Genomic DNA, 13,667 nt, shown 5'->3' on the forward strand with positions numbered 1-13,667 from the left:
GGTGATAATGCTGTTATCCCCTGGAAAGCCTTCAGTTATGCACTGGAAAGTGATGGGGACTAGATTTGCATGTTGCCAGTTAAAGCTTTATGTGAACTCCTTGGACTGGTGACTGCTTACCCTCCACGTTGGTGCTAAGCTACGAGCTTTCCTTCACGACATAGCAGAGGAGGTGGTCTCAATCTCAGGTTTATATAAAGCACTCACCAAATTGACCAATACTAAAGACATGAGCGAGTTCAGAAGTAGATGGGAATGTGATCTTGGGAGCTACTGTGTAACATCAAAGGAATTCTGGGATTAACTTCTAACGCAGATATTAGAGAATGCTATTTTTGTACTGTACACAGGGCATATTTTATCCAGGTACAATTACATATATCTGGTTGTACACAATCACCAAAATGTGGAAAGTGTTTACTATTAGATTACACCTTATTTCATGCTTTCTGAGCCTGCCCAAAAATTAGGTGGTTTCGGATTGCTATAGTACACTATATATCTGACTTGACAGGTCAAGCTCTATTGAACTTGCCCGTCAGTCTTCTCCTGGATAAACCGGGGACTAAGAGGGATAGTACTACAGGAGATGCCCTTCTCATTCGTAAACTATGTCTAGCAGCCCAAAAATGCATTTTACAATCATGAACAGTAACTGAACTGTTCCCATATTGAAAGTGGCGGAATCAGGTTCACCAACTGCTCATTTGGGAGGCTTTGGAAGCACACAGTTCTTTTAAACATGAGAAGTGCTTCCTATTGGTTTGGGACAGTTATATTCAGCATATGACACCACAGGGTAGAAGTCTTCTTTTGAATGCTTTATAGTTTCATTAACATAGGATGCAATGGAACTCGATTTTAGACACTTTGTCCTCAGTCTTTTTTAATTTTACTCTCTTTGGGTCGTTGAATGCCGTAAGAACCCAGGCTGATGGTGACTTTGCTTTTCTTGGTTAGGGCTGGGTGGAAAGATGGAAAGGGCTATATAAAACCTGTGAAGCCTATTTGGATTGATGTTTTCTGCTGACATTGCTGGAATAAGTCATTTTTTTCTTTGCATCTTTTCCTGTTTAATTATTTGTATAGAGATATATTTACATGTTGACTAACCAATAGAACCGTTCAAACTAAAATATTTACACTTACTGATAACGAAAGGAATAAAAAGTTCATGTACTTGTGTTTCATGGCAAATAAAACATTTTATTGTTGAATGTACTCTTAATTAAAAAAAAACCAGCAAAAATATATGGCTTAAAAATATGAAAATAACCATAAGTGAGTCAACCAGGTACAAAAACTTAGACTGTGAGCCCACTAGGAACAGAGAAAGTACCTGCAAATAATCTGTAAAGTACGTACATTTAGCAGCGCTATAGAAATGATTAGTAGTAGAAGGAGTATTTCTGTAAATGTACCCAAATACTAGGGAACAATAAAAAAAGATAAAGTTAAAAAAAAAGGTTAAATTCATTGCTGTTGTATAGTTTTAAAAATTCTCAATCTTCCTTTGAAGCACATTATTCTCCTGGATCAAAGTAGTTTGAACTGCTTTAACAGAGGTTATTTCAGTAGTAACTTGTTCAAGTTTAGTACTAACTATTTGGGATTTCAAAGATTGACAAAGAGCTGAAATCTGTATGGTTGAAGTAAAAGAGCAACTACAGACGTTATGTAGAGCTTCACGTGCTAACTGGAGTCCAAAGTAATTTCAGCCAGTCGAATTAATGGCGGAATACTCACAGGCACTGTAACAGTTACCATCTCTTCTTTTTTCCAATCCACCAACAACAGGTACAGAAGACAACGTCATTCATTGGCCTGGAACACTCTTGACATCAGTGCCAATATTCCTCCAGATCTTTCACTCACTGGAGCCTGCAGGGGAGGTCTTTCCCTAGAGAATGCAGCAGAGGTCATCTTGCCTCCAGCAATTGGCACCGACTCACCCCGAGAGCTATGGCGGAGGGTGCATGGGACTGAGCAGGCTGAGTGAAGCATCACTCTTTAAGTAGGAGCCCTGCCTTTGCTTCTGTACTGTGAAAATGCCCACCTCTGTCCTCAGCTGAAAAAAAGCTATCACTATCAACAGTTGATTGCTGGAAACACATGGCAGGTTGGGTCAGGGGTGAGGGAAAACCCTTTACCTTTCTCTGCTAAACATCTAAGCGGGAGTCAAGTGACCATATGAAATAATAAATACAAAGTCTGAAAGCAATTTTTGGAAACAGCATGAGATGGCATCTAAGGCTTTGCCCTTACACCTGAAGGCAAACCTTCTCTATTTAAAGACAGAAGGCTCCTATACCCTACTGGAAAAATACCATAGCTCCAGCAACATTCAGGCTATGAGGACTAGACACAGGATTGACGTTAGTGCAAATATTCTTGGTTTTAAGCAATAAGAATGGGAAGGGTGGTGGAACAGGAAGGGAAGAGTGAGTAAACATTGCCAACTTGATTGCCTTCCTTGAGGATAGATCCTGGCGTGAACAGCAAAAATCTGTTTTGGCCAAAAAGATCACAACTTCTCGGTCCCTTCTGAATTATCAAGGTTTTAACCATCAGCAGTAATGGAAAATATTCATATAAAAGACAAGAGATGACATCCAATACTAATCTGTGTTCTGATCTTCTTCTGAAGCAGAAAGGTTATTACCTGCCTGTTCAGGGTTGATACAGATCTCAAATGTGTTCCCTGTTTTGTTCTGGCTACAAAGATAATCACTTTGGGGAGGGAAGCTAGTTGGTTCTACTAGGATGCTATCTTTTTGAGCTCAACCCTGTCAATAGCCTTGTGCAGCACCTCATTGTGTAGCAGAATCCTTATGAATTCCGACTGAGGTACTGGATTCAGTTTGGATTTGGGGAAGTTGATTATTCCTAGTAACTGCATCACTCAGTTGCTGATTTGCATAGATTTAACCTGTTCCAGACCAAATGAGCTCAACTAAATTCCCCATCTGTGTAGTTATACCATAAGTGCAAATTGTTTTGTGATCCTGAAATCCAAGTTACTCGCAGTGTAATCATCATTTTGAACCAGAACATACAGTTTCCTCTTGTTTAGAAGGGTAGTAACAGCCCAGAACAACTATCCTGAATTTTTCCTTTTTTAAAACAATTAGTTTGAGACACTTGGGTCTAGGTTATAAAAAATGTTTTCATTATTTTTAGGGACTAGGTCCTCTATCCTACACCACGCTAGATACAATGACTCTGGTTCACAAAAGGGAGATTTCCAGTCTGGTGTTTTGTGAACCAAAAACCACTCTTTTAGGAGGGTCATTTAGAGGAACTTCCAATAGTTGACACTGAATGTTGTTAAAACGAACAATTTATTTAAAAAAATCTCAATCTTCCTTCCAATGGTGAGAAATGCTCCAGAACAAAGACTAATATTCTGACTATTCCTTTTGGATCCAGACCTTAGTTTTCTCTGAATGTCAGAACGGGGCTTAAAAGAGAACATAAGTTTTGTTGCCTGGGGTGAGAAGGCTGTGGGATGTTTTTCTTGAGAAAGACTACTTCAAATGGACCACTGAAATCTTTGCAAGTGGTCCAGAGGTTACAGTGAAGTACAGAATAATCATCCTTTATAAGATCACTACTTTCTTATCGCAAAAAAGATTACCTTCACAGCATGGCAATGTGCAGTGGCAGCAGCCAAAAAAGCAAACAGGATGCTAGGAAATATTAGGAGAGGGATGCAGATAAGACCAAAAATATTATAATGACTCTGTATCACTCCATGATGCAACCTCACCTTGAGTATTATGTTCAATTCTGGTGGCTGTAACTCAAAAAAGATATAGCAGAATGACAGAAGGGATGGTATTGCTCCCATATGAGGAAAGGCTAAAGAGGTTAGGGCTCTTTAGCTTGGAAAAGAGACAGCTGAGGGGGGGATATGATTGAGGTCTTTAAAATCTTGAGTAGTGTTGAGCGGGTGAAAGTGAATTGATTTTTTACTCATTCAAAAAGTACAAAGACCATGGGACAATCAATGAAACTGCATGGAAATACTTTTAAAATAGAGGAAATATTTTTTTCCACTCAAAGAATAGTTAAGCTCTGGAACTCATTGTCGGAGGACGTGGTAATGGCAGTTAGTGTATCTGGGTTTAAAAAAATGTTTGGGCAAGTTCCTGGAGGAAAAGTCCATAGGCTGTTATTGAGATGAACATGGGGGAAGCCACTTTGGGTAGTGGCCCTGGTTAGCCTTTGTATGAAATTGGGAAATGAAAGGTCTTCAGATAGAGATCTTTTCCATGTTTATGGAGGAGTACGCCTTTCAGATACAGATTCCTCAAACTGGAAATAAGGGTCTAAGGAACCCTTAAACTCAGACTCCTATAGAACAATTCTTCACTGAAACGTCCATGGTCATGCTGACCCTGGAGCCAAATGAGAATGCAAGGCATTAAAGCGTTCTGTTTCGAATTCACTTTACTCAGCATGCCTAGCCCTAAAACAAACACAGTCCTGGACTGAGATTGATGCTGACACGATTAATCCCAAAGAGTGGGGGGAAGGGACATCCAAAGATAGATTGCTCAAGGCATCCAGCATGTTGAAATGTTTGATGATGAACCTTTAGCTCCAATATTATGTTGAGCTCCACAGTGGTGCTGTTGCTTATTTGCATCTTTAAAAATTGCAGATGAGAGCACCAAAATCAGCCTGAATGGCAGAGCTCATCATTAGATTTGGCTGCTTTGAAGTATATGGAATCCTATGCCTCTGAAGACTGACCATATATTATTAAACTTGCTATACTGTTTGGCTTATACAGGAACACAGCATAATTGCATCAGTGCTTTGAAGCCTCAACACAAGAGCTGGCACCAACTGGCACTGTTTTGGATGACACACAGCGACACAGATTTACAGTCAGGACTAGTATTTGCTGCTCACTTTATTCAGCACTTTGTTTCTATTGGCTCTATGCCCAGACTTCTGACAAAGGCATAGGCTGAAACACAGACATGTTGAGTCCACCTGTCGACAAAATCTGCTACATTTTGCTGTGCTGTCTTCAAGCAAATGCTATTTATTTTATACAATAAAACTTGTGCTGTTTCCTTGGCTCATTCTTGCTCATTGCATGTTTGTGTTGTCCCCTGTGGGATTACCTGGTTTTCTCTTTGTTTATAGCCTTGACTGAGACATTTTCAGTAAATCTCATGATGAACATTACATATCTTTTGTCTGCAACCAGAATAGAACCTTGAAGTTGCTGGCCTCCTTGGATGTGATAAGAAAAATAACCAATTTAAAACTTTTTCCTGCTCTCATAAGATGACCTGAAGTAGTAGTAAAAATAATTCAATGTAGTATCACTGAAAGAAAAGAAAAAGTGACGGGAATGGTGAAGCAATCAATCAAGAAAATAAAAAGCCTACATAACCCTTAAAAAAAACCCCCAAAAAACAAACAAAAAAACAACTAAGAGGTTTTCAGAAAAATGTTAAAATTAAGAGAAGGAGATTCCTCAAGCAGTACTGTATAGATATCTAACAGATATGACAGAGAGAAAAAAGTGAGAGGAGCCTTTTCAGAAAGCTCTAAGGTTCATGCTTGTTTGGTACTGATGCATTCATATGACCCACTTGAGATTTGTGAATCTGCTATTATTTAGAGAACAAATTCTGACTATCTCCCCCTCTCCCCACCAAAGGAAAACAAAGTGGAAACTTGATGCAGAAGTGCACTTATAGACTCAGTCGCAGAACTCTGTTTAAAGTGCATCAGTAAAATCAGCATTGGAACACAGATGTACTATAAAATAAAAGTGATATATTTATAAATATAATTGCAATATCTACAAAGATAACTGAAATATCCTAATACATTACATAACAGGAAGAACTACCCATTGGTTAAATATTACTTTAGTATTTGATTTTTAGAGGTTAAAAAAACAATTTTCATTAAAAGTTTATTTCAAATAAAGTTTGTAGAGAAGAAAAATTGCTATGGGAGTAGAGTGTATGCAGGTTAAGAAAATATACATTTACATTTTTCCTGAAGTGTAAAATAAAAGCTCCACACCTTCCTGTCAAAACATTCAACCTCTGTCATAAATGTATTTTCTTTGTTGTACAGGATTATAAGACAAGGTGATGACATAAATAATTTACAAGAAAATATTTTCCGACAAAGCTTTTCAATCAAAATATTTTGTATTTAAACATGACAGTATAACAATAAAACAAAAATGTGACTGCAAACAAACACAAAACAATAGTAAATGGATTCTTTTCAAACATAAATAAATGAACTTTTTAATAGGCAGTAGGGCTCATGCTGATGGCTAGCAGAAGTTACACTGCTTATTAGCTATCTGGCAAAAAGCTCTGAAGTACACAAATTTAGATAATCATTTCAAGACATCACCATAGCTTTTTCATGTCTTCTTGATTTGACCATGAATATCCCATATTGATCATACCTTTACTTCAGAGGTACAAAATAACTATATACATAAAGATATATTTCACCATGGGGATATGATATTCTACCTGTCTTCCAACATTACTTGAAAATCATCCACATCCCCAAAAAATAAAAATCTGACAGTATGGAAACAATTCAATAAATATGCAACGATCGAGTATTACAGTCCTTCAGCCAAACATGTTAAGTCATGCTGCTGATTTCATGATCACAGTGCATAGAATTTTAATAAAACAAGATTGGAGTGGCTTTCAAAGTAATGTTGTATCCCCTGTCCATAATCCCAGTAAGTTTTCAAAGCTCATATGACAGACCCTATCATGCATTAATAATTGTTATTGCACAATACATGGAGGTCCTGGAACTTAAAAAACAAAAAAAAGTCTTAAAATGAAAAATGGAATTATTATGACAAATTTCCTGACATCTGCATTAATACAGTATGACTAATAAAAAGCACGTCAACTGCATGGACTGAACCAGCAATCAACATGTGCCCCACAACGCACACTAGAAAAAATGCAGTAAAAAGGAAGTAGTCTTCCATGTCTTCCGGTCACTTCCAGTCAAAGGTTAAAGTTCAAAGACTGAATGATCAAAGTGCTCATTTATTCAGTAGGACTATCTTCTGCTAGTTCACAAAACTGTCATCATCAGCATGTGTCATCTTAAAGGAAAAAAAGAAAATGGATTAAAACTATTGTGAAGCTATCAAGAACAGAGGTATATTAATAAAGAACTGGACATTCAGTTTTCTGTATGTAGTGTTGTCGTAATATCAGAGGTTCCCAAACTGTGGATCAGGATCCCAAATTGGGTCACAACCTAGGTTGGCTCTCCATAGGTGCATCATTATTCTGCACCTCCAGGGGCTCACACTATTTTATATGGACACAATTATGGAGTCACAGCCACAAAAAGATTGGGAAGCACTGCTTGATACTTCAGAAGCTTTGATCATGTGTAACCATGGCTTTAAAAAAAAGTTGGAAACTTACTTATATTGCAAAAAAAAATGATTAATGATTATCCAATTGAAATCTATGTGCTTTAACTGCAGATCAGAAATTTACAAAAGAAATATTATTGGATTATTCTTCCCAATGTGCAACACTTTGCATTTGTCCACATTAAATTTCATCTGCCATTTCAATTCTCTGTCTTCCAGTTTCCTAAGGTCTTCCTGCAATTTTTCACAGTCCACATGTGTTTTGACAACTTGTGACATCTGCAAATTTAGGTAATGCTGACAACGCCCATTCACCTTCAATGGGCTTTGCCGGAATTGCCGCACGGCTTGATAAAAAAGAGGTCCCTAATCGCCTCACTTGTCATTCCAATTTCCAGATCATTTATAAATATGTTAAATAGCACTGGTCCCAGTATAGATCTCTGAGGCACTCCACTATTCACTCTCCTCCACTGAGAAAAATGGAAAATTAACCCTACCCTCTGTTTTCTGCGCCCCCAAAAGAATTTCTAATCCACAGAAGGATATTGCCTCCTATCCCATGACTTTTAATTTTCTCAGAAGTCTCTCATGAGGAACTTTGTTTAAAAGCTTGCTGAAATCTAGATACACTACATCTACTGGCTTACCTTTGTCCACATGTTTATTCATGTCTTTAAAGAAATGAAGCAAATTGGTGAGGCAAGACTTCCTTTAGCTAAACCCATGCGGACTCTGTCCCATTAAACCATGTTTGTCTGTGTGTTCCATAATTCTATTCTTTGTAATAGTTTCTACTGTTGCCTGGCACTGAAGTCTGGCATACCGGTCTGTAATTTCGCAGATCACCCTTAGAAGTGAATAGAACGATTTTTTACTCTTTCAAAAAATAAAAAGGCTAGGGGACACTCAATGAAGTTACATGGAAATACTTTTAAAAGAAACAGAAGAAAATATTTTTTCTCTCAATCAATAGTTAAGCTCTGGAACTCGTTGCTGGAGGATGTGGTAACACCGGTTAGTATGTCTGGGTTTAAAAAAAGGTTTCGAAATGTTCCTGGAGAAAAAAATCCATAGTTTGCTATTGAGACAGACATGGAGAAGCCACTGCTGGTCCTGGGATTGATAGCATGGAGTGTAGCTACTATTTAGGTTTCTGCCAGGTACTTGTGACCTTAATTGGTCACTGATGGAAACCAGATACTGGGCTAGATGGACCATTGGTCTTTCCCAATATGGCTATTCTTATGTCCACGCTACAATCTTCAGGTACTGTGAACCATTTTAATGACAGGTTACAGATCACTAACAGCAGATCAGGAATTTCTTTCAGTACCCTGGTAGTAGTGCAAGGTTAAAAAAAAAATGAAGTGAGAACTAGATCACTGCTTCACAAATAGTATCAAACGAAACAGACTTTGGGTAAGCCAAGGTAGCTGCAGTGGCTCTGATCTTAGATTTCACTTTCATGAATAAAGGGATCTTTGCTATGAGTGGAATGGGGGAATAAGCATGAAGTTGACACCAAGTTCAGGAAACTGCATGTGTATCCAGTAGATCAGAGGACACATAGAGGCAGATGCACTAAAGCTAAATGAGCCTTTAATGACCCTCCAACGAGGAAAATTTGATCCGTTGCATGCATCAAAGGGCTTTTACCGAGGAAGCCAGCAGCTAACGAAAACGGAATGGAGATGAGCAATTAGTGTGAAAACCCCATTGAAACGACATGCACTAACCTTTTCCGATTGCCTTTACGCAGGAAAAAGGCAGGAAATCTAACGAGAGGTCTGGACCTCTCGTTAGGACAGCTCTGTGCCAGGAAAAATCATTAAGTGAAAAAATAAACAAACTTTGAGCCAATCCCAGCGCATTAGCAGAGCTAAAAGCGCTGTGATTGGTCCAAAGGACGTCAGAAAACACATCAAATAAAAAAATAAAAAAAGGATCGGGAGGGGCAAGGGCGCTCATCAGGAGCGTCCTGTATGGACGGCCTTGCCCCCCCCCCGCTGCTCCCCACTTTCCGCCGCTCCCCCCCCCCCCAAAAAAGCAAAATGCTAGCTGCCCCGGTCCCCCTCCCTTCCTGTTCCTGTGTTCTGCAGAGCTAACTCCGCCTCCCGTCATTCTTTCGCCCCGTGCCCCGCCCCCGCTGCCCCCCTGAGGTCGACTACGCCGCTCCCCCCTCCACCGAGACCCCCTCCCTATTAACGACCCGAGCAGCGCCTCTCACCTCTTTCTGAAGCGCTGCACGGGCAGGAAGATCTATTGTGTTGGTTGTAGAGTCTCCATGACGTCTCTTCTTCCCTGGCCCAGGCCCCGCCTCCTTCTGACGTAGGTTTCTTACGTCAGAAGGAGGCGGGGCCTAGGCCAGGGAAGAAGAGACGTCATGGAGACTCTACAACCAACACAATAGATCTTCCTGCCCGTGCAGCGCTTCAGAAAGAGGTGAGAGGCGCTGCTCGGGTCGTTAATAGGGAGGGGGGTCTCGGTGGAGGGGGGGAGCGGCGTAGTCGACCTCAGGGGGGGCAGCGGGGGCGGGGCACGGGGCGAAAGAATGACGGGAGGCGGAGTTAGCTCTGCAGAACACAGGAACAGGAAGGGAGGGGGACCGGGGCAGCTAGCATTTTGCTTTTTCGGGGGGGGGGGGGGAGCGGCGGAAAGGGGGGAGCAGCGGGGGGGGGGGGGGGGGCAAGGCCGTCCATACAGGACACTCCTGATGAGCGCCCTTGCCCCCTCCCGATCCTTTGTTTTTGGATTTTGCTGACCGGGTAGCCACGTGTATGTGTTGTGGCTTTTTTTTTTGTTTGATTTTACGTTTGCAGCATGCGCAGAGCAGCCAGCAAAACGCTTGGCTGCTCTGCGCATGATTTAGGGGCCGATTACCGATGTGTATTGTGATTCTTTGATACATTGTACGTTTGAATACCGATCTGAGCATGTGTGACTTTTTTTTTTTGGTGCATTCTTCGTTTTTTAAAAATCGTTAGGGACTTTAACGATTTTGATTTTTTTACGTTTGGTTGCTGCATCTGCCTCATAGACAACAATAAAACAGAAGCTTTATGTTTTTGTTGTTGGCAGAGGCACCTATTTTTTTTTTTGGGGGGGGGGGGGGGCCCCAAGTCAACAATGCCTTGCTGGGTTCTTAAATCTAGAGACAACTTGTGATTTATTACTCAGCTGAGCTGCTTGGCTATTTGATATTGTAAGATCAGTTTGTATTTGGATGTGACTAGCTATGACTAAAGTTCCTAATCTTTGCTGCTTCCTGACAGAATTGGAGGACCCGATTCCTCTTTGCTCATCATACACTGCATGGTAATTTAGCTGTCCATTTACATTTCAACATTTTTACTGAACAAACAGACCATTATACAACAAGGAACACATCTAGTAAAAGTCATGTACAAGTGTGCTTATTAACCATCGTCCTTTTATCATAACCTAATACATTCTTCCTCTATACCCAAACAACCTCCCTCTCACCTTAAAGGAAGAAAATGGGTAGCTATGAAAATAGAGCAGTGAATAAAGAGTTCTTAACTGGTGAGGACAACCCAAAGCTAAAAGCAAAAGTTCCCAACAACTCTACTATATAAATGAACAATACCTCCCCTCCTATCCCCCATCCTACCCTACCACCCCTGAACAATACCATTACGAGATTATACTCTTATATCTCCCAATAGCATAATCATACCCCAATTCTCACAAATGTAATTTGTTCTAAGCAAGTGCTTTATGACGTAACGACTGAATATAACCATCCAGATAGATAAAAACAATTTTCTTCTTTTGAAGGAATGATTAGCATTTCTTAATTCCATTAACATTATATTATGTAGTTGAGTTCACCACTGCCAGGACGCTGGGGGGGCTAGTCCAATCCAGTGATGTAAAATACACTTTTCCCCATAATACATGCCTTATAAATGAATAAGCATTTACCCTTCCCCTGAAGGTGAAACGCTGTCCTTTATCTAGAAAAGTCACTTCCAAAAAAACCAATATAGGAGGGCAAATCCAAAAAGCTTGAAGGGGGTAACCTGGGAGCCCTGACACTTGAGACAGGTTGAAGAAGAAAAGACACCCTAAAGTACATAAGTATTGCCATACTGGGAAAGACCAAAGGTCCATCAAGCCCAGCATCCTGTTTCCAACAGTGGCCAATCCAGATCACATATACCTGGCAAGATCCCAAAAAAGTACAAAACATTTTATACTGCTTATCTCAGAAATAGTGGATTTTCCTCAAGTCCATTTAATAACGATCTATGGACTTTTCCTTTAGGAAGCCGTCCAAACCTTTTTTTAAACTCTGCTAAGCCAACCGCCTTTACCACATTCTCTGGTAATGAATTCCAGAGTTTAATTACATGTTGAGTGAAGAAACATTTTCTCCGATTCGTTTTAAATTTACTACATTGTAGCTTCATCGCATGCCCCCTAGTCCTAGTATTTTTTGGAAAGAGTGAACAGACGCTTCACATCTACCCATTCAACTTCACTCATTATTTTATAGACCTCTATCATATCTCCTCAGTTGTCTTTTCTCAAAGTTGAAGAGCCCTAGCCACTTCATCCTTTCCTCATAGGGAAGTTGTCCCATCCTCTATCATTTTCGTCAACCTTCTCTGTGCCTTTTCTAATTCCACTATTTCTTTTTTGAGATACGGTGACCAGAATTGCACACAGTATTCAAGATGCAGTTGCACCATGGAGCGATATAAGGGCATTATAGTGTCCTTATTTTTGTTTTACATTCCTTTCCTAATAATATCTAACATTCTACTTGCTTTCCTAGCCACCGCCACATATTGAGCAGAGGGTTTCAATGTTATCAATGATGACACTTAGATCTCTTTCCTGGTTGGTGACTCCTAATGTGGAATCTTGCATCACGTAACTATAGTTCGGGTTCCTCTTTCCCACATGCATCATTTTGCACTTGCTCACATTAAATGTCATCTGCCATTTGGATGCCCAGTCCTCCAGTCTCATAAGGTCCTCTTGCAATTTTTCACAATCCTCTTGCAATTTAACAACTTTGAATAACTTTGTGTTATTAGCAAATATAATTACCTCACTAGTTACGCCCATCTCTAGATCATTTATAAATATGTTAAAAAGCAGCGGTCCCAGCACAGAGCCCTGGGGAACCCCACTATCTACCCTTCTCCATTGAGAAAACTGACCATTTAACCCTACTCTCTGTTTTCTATCTTTTAACCAGTTTTTAATCCACAGTAGAACACTACCTCCTATCCCATGACTCTCCAATTTCCTCTGGAGTCTTTCATGATATACTTTGATAAATGTCTTTTGAAAATCCAGTATACAGTATCAACTGGCTCACCTTATCCACGTTTGTTCACCCCTTTAAGGAAATGTTCACTCCTTCAAAGAAATACCCACAATAAGCTTGTTGTTGAGTAATATAGCTTCGAAGGAGCAATCAAAATTGACATTCTTTCAGATCAGCCGCAAATGTGGTGGATGAAATGTGAGCAATCACACGTCCAAGGTCCACTAATATCTCAGCTCCCAATTCTTTTCCCCATTTATGTAAGTTATCCCCATAATCCACCTGACCATTTCGCTGAAGCAGTCGATTATGGAGCTCCGAGACTGACAATCTGTCTCCTGTAAGAGATTCAGGCCAGGTATACAGAGTCTTACTATAGTGTGATAGAAGCCCATCTTTAGGTATGGAAGTAATATAATTGTTCAGTTGCTGTGGGTTTAACAAATGAGGACTTGAGTAAGACAGGAAATCCCAGTAAGGTACCACTCACTGTTAACACATGGTGTAAATTGAGTGCCCTTTTTCCAACAGAGAAAAACTGTAGTCTCAACCTCTGGGAGAAATTCTAAATTACCCCTAAGAGGAAGACGATCAGAATTATGGGGATCCTGGTTCCACAGTCTTGCAACATCTCTCTAAAATGCCTGTAAGGGGACCAGGATCAAACCTTTTCCAATGTTTGGGAAGAGATTGAGTGGGAGCATGTAAAAGAAAGTGGAGACCAAGGGGGCCAAAAAATCATGTTCATAAGAGACTGGTGTATATTCATTTGTACTTTCCAACAAAGCTGTCAAAGAACTAGGGGATCAACTAAACGGACAAGTAAATCGTTGGCAAAATCAGCTATCTTGAAGGTAGAATGCCACAACTGAACCCCTTTGATATCCAGGTTGGACTGAATTTCTCTAATCAATGGGTCAAGTGTCAGGACAAACAGTAGAGGAGACAAGG

General features: G+C 40.1%; 1 protein-coding gene across 5 annotated transcripts in view; it reads right to left on the reverse strand.

Moving 5' to 3' along the window:
• Positions 1-4,149: 4,149 nt before the first annotated feature.
• Positions 4,150-13,667, reverse strand: part of UBE2W (ubiquitin conjugating enzyme E2 W) — a 132,192-nt gene continuing 122,674 nt past the window's right edge. For all 5 annotated transcript variants that reach the window (XM_030215613.1, XM_030215598.1, XM_030215607.1 and 2 more), the window contains one exon: positions 4,150-7,129. In XM_030215613.1, the coding sequence (XP_030071473.1) occupies positions 7,116-7,129 (14 nt within the window). In that variant the 3' untranslated portion in view covers positions 4,150-7,115. The remainder of the gene's footprint in view (positions 7,130-13,667) is intronic.

This window comes from Microcaecilia unicolor, chromosome 1 (genome assembly GCF_901765095.1).
Source record: "Microcaecilia unicolor chromosome 1, aMicUni1.1, whole genome shotgun sequence".
NCBI classification, from domain to species: domain Eukaryota; kingdom Metazoa; phylum Chordata; class Amphibia; order Gymnophiona; family Siphonopidae; genus Microcaecilia; species Microcaecilia unicolor.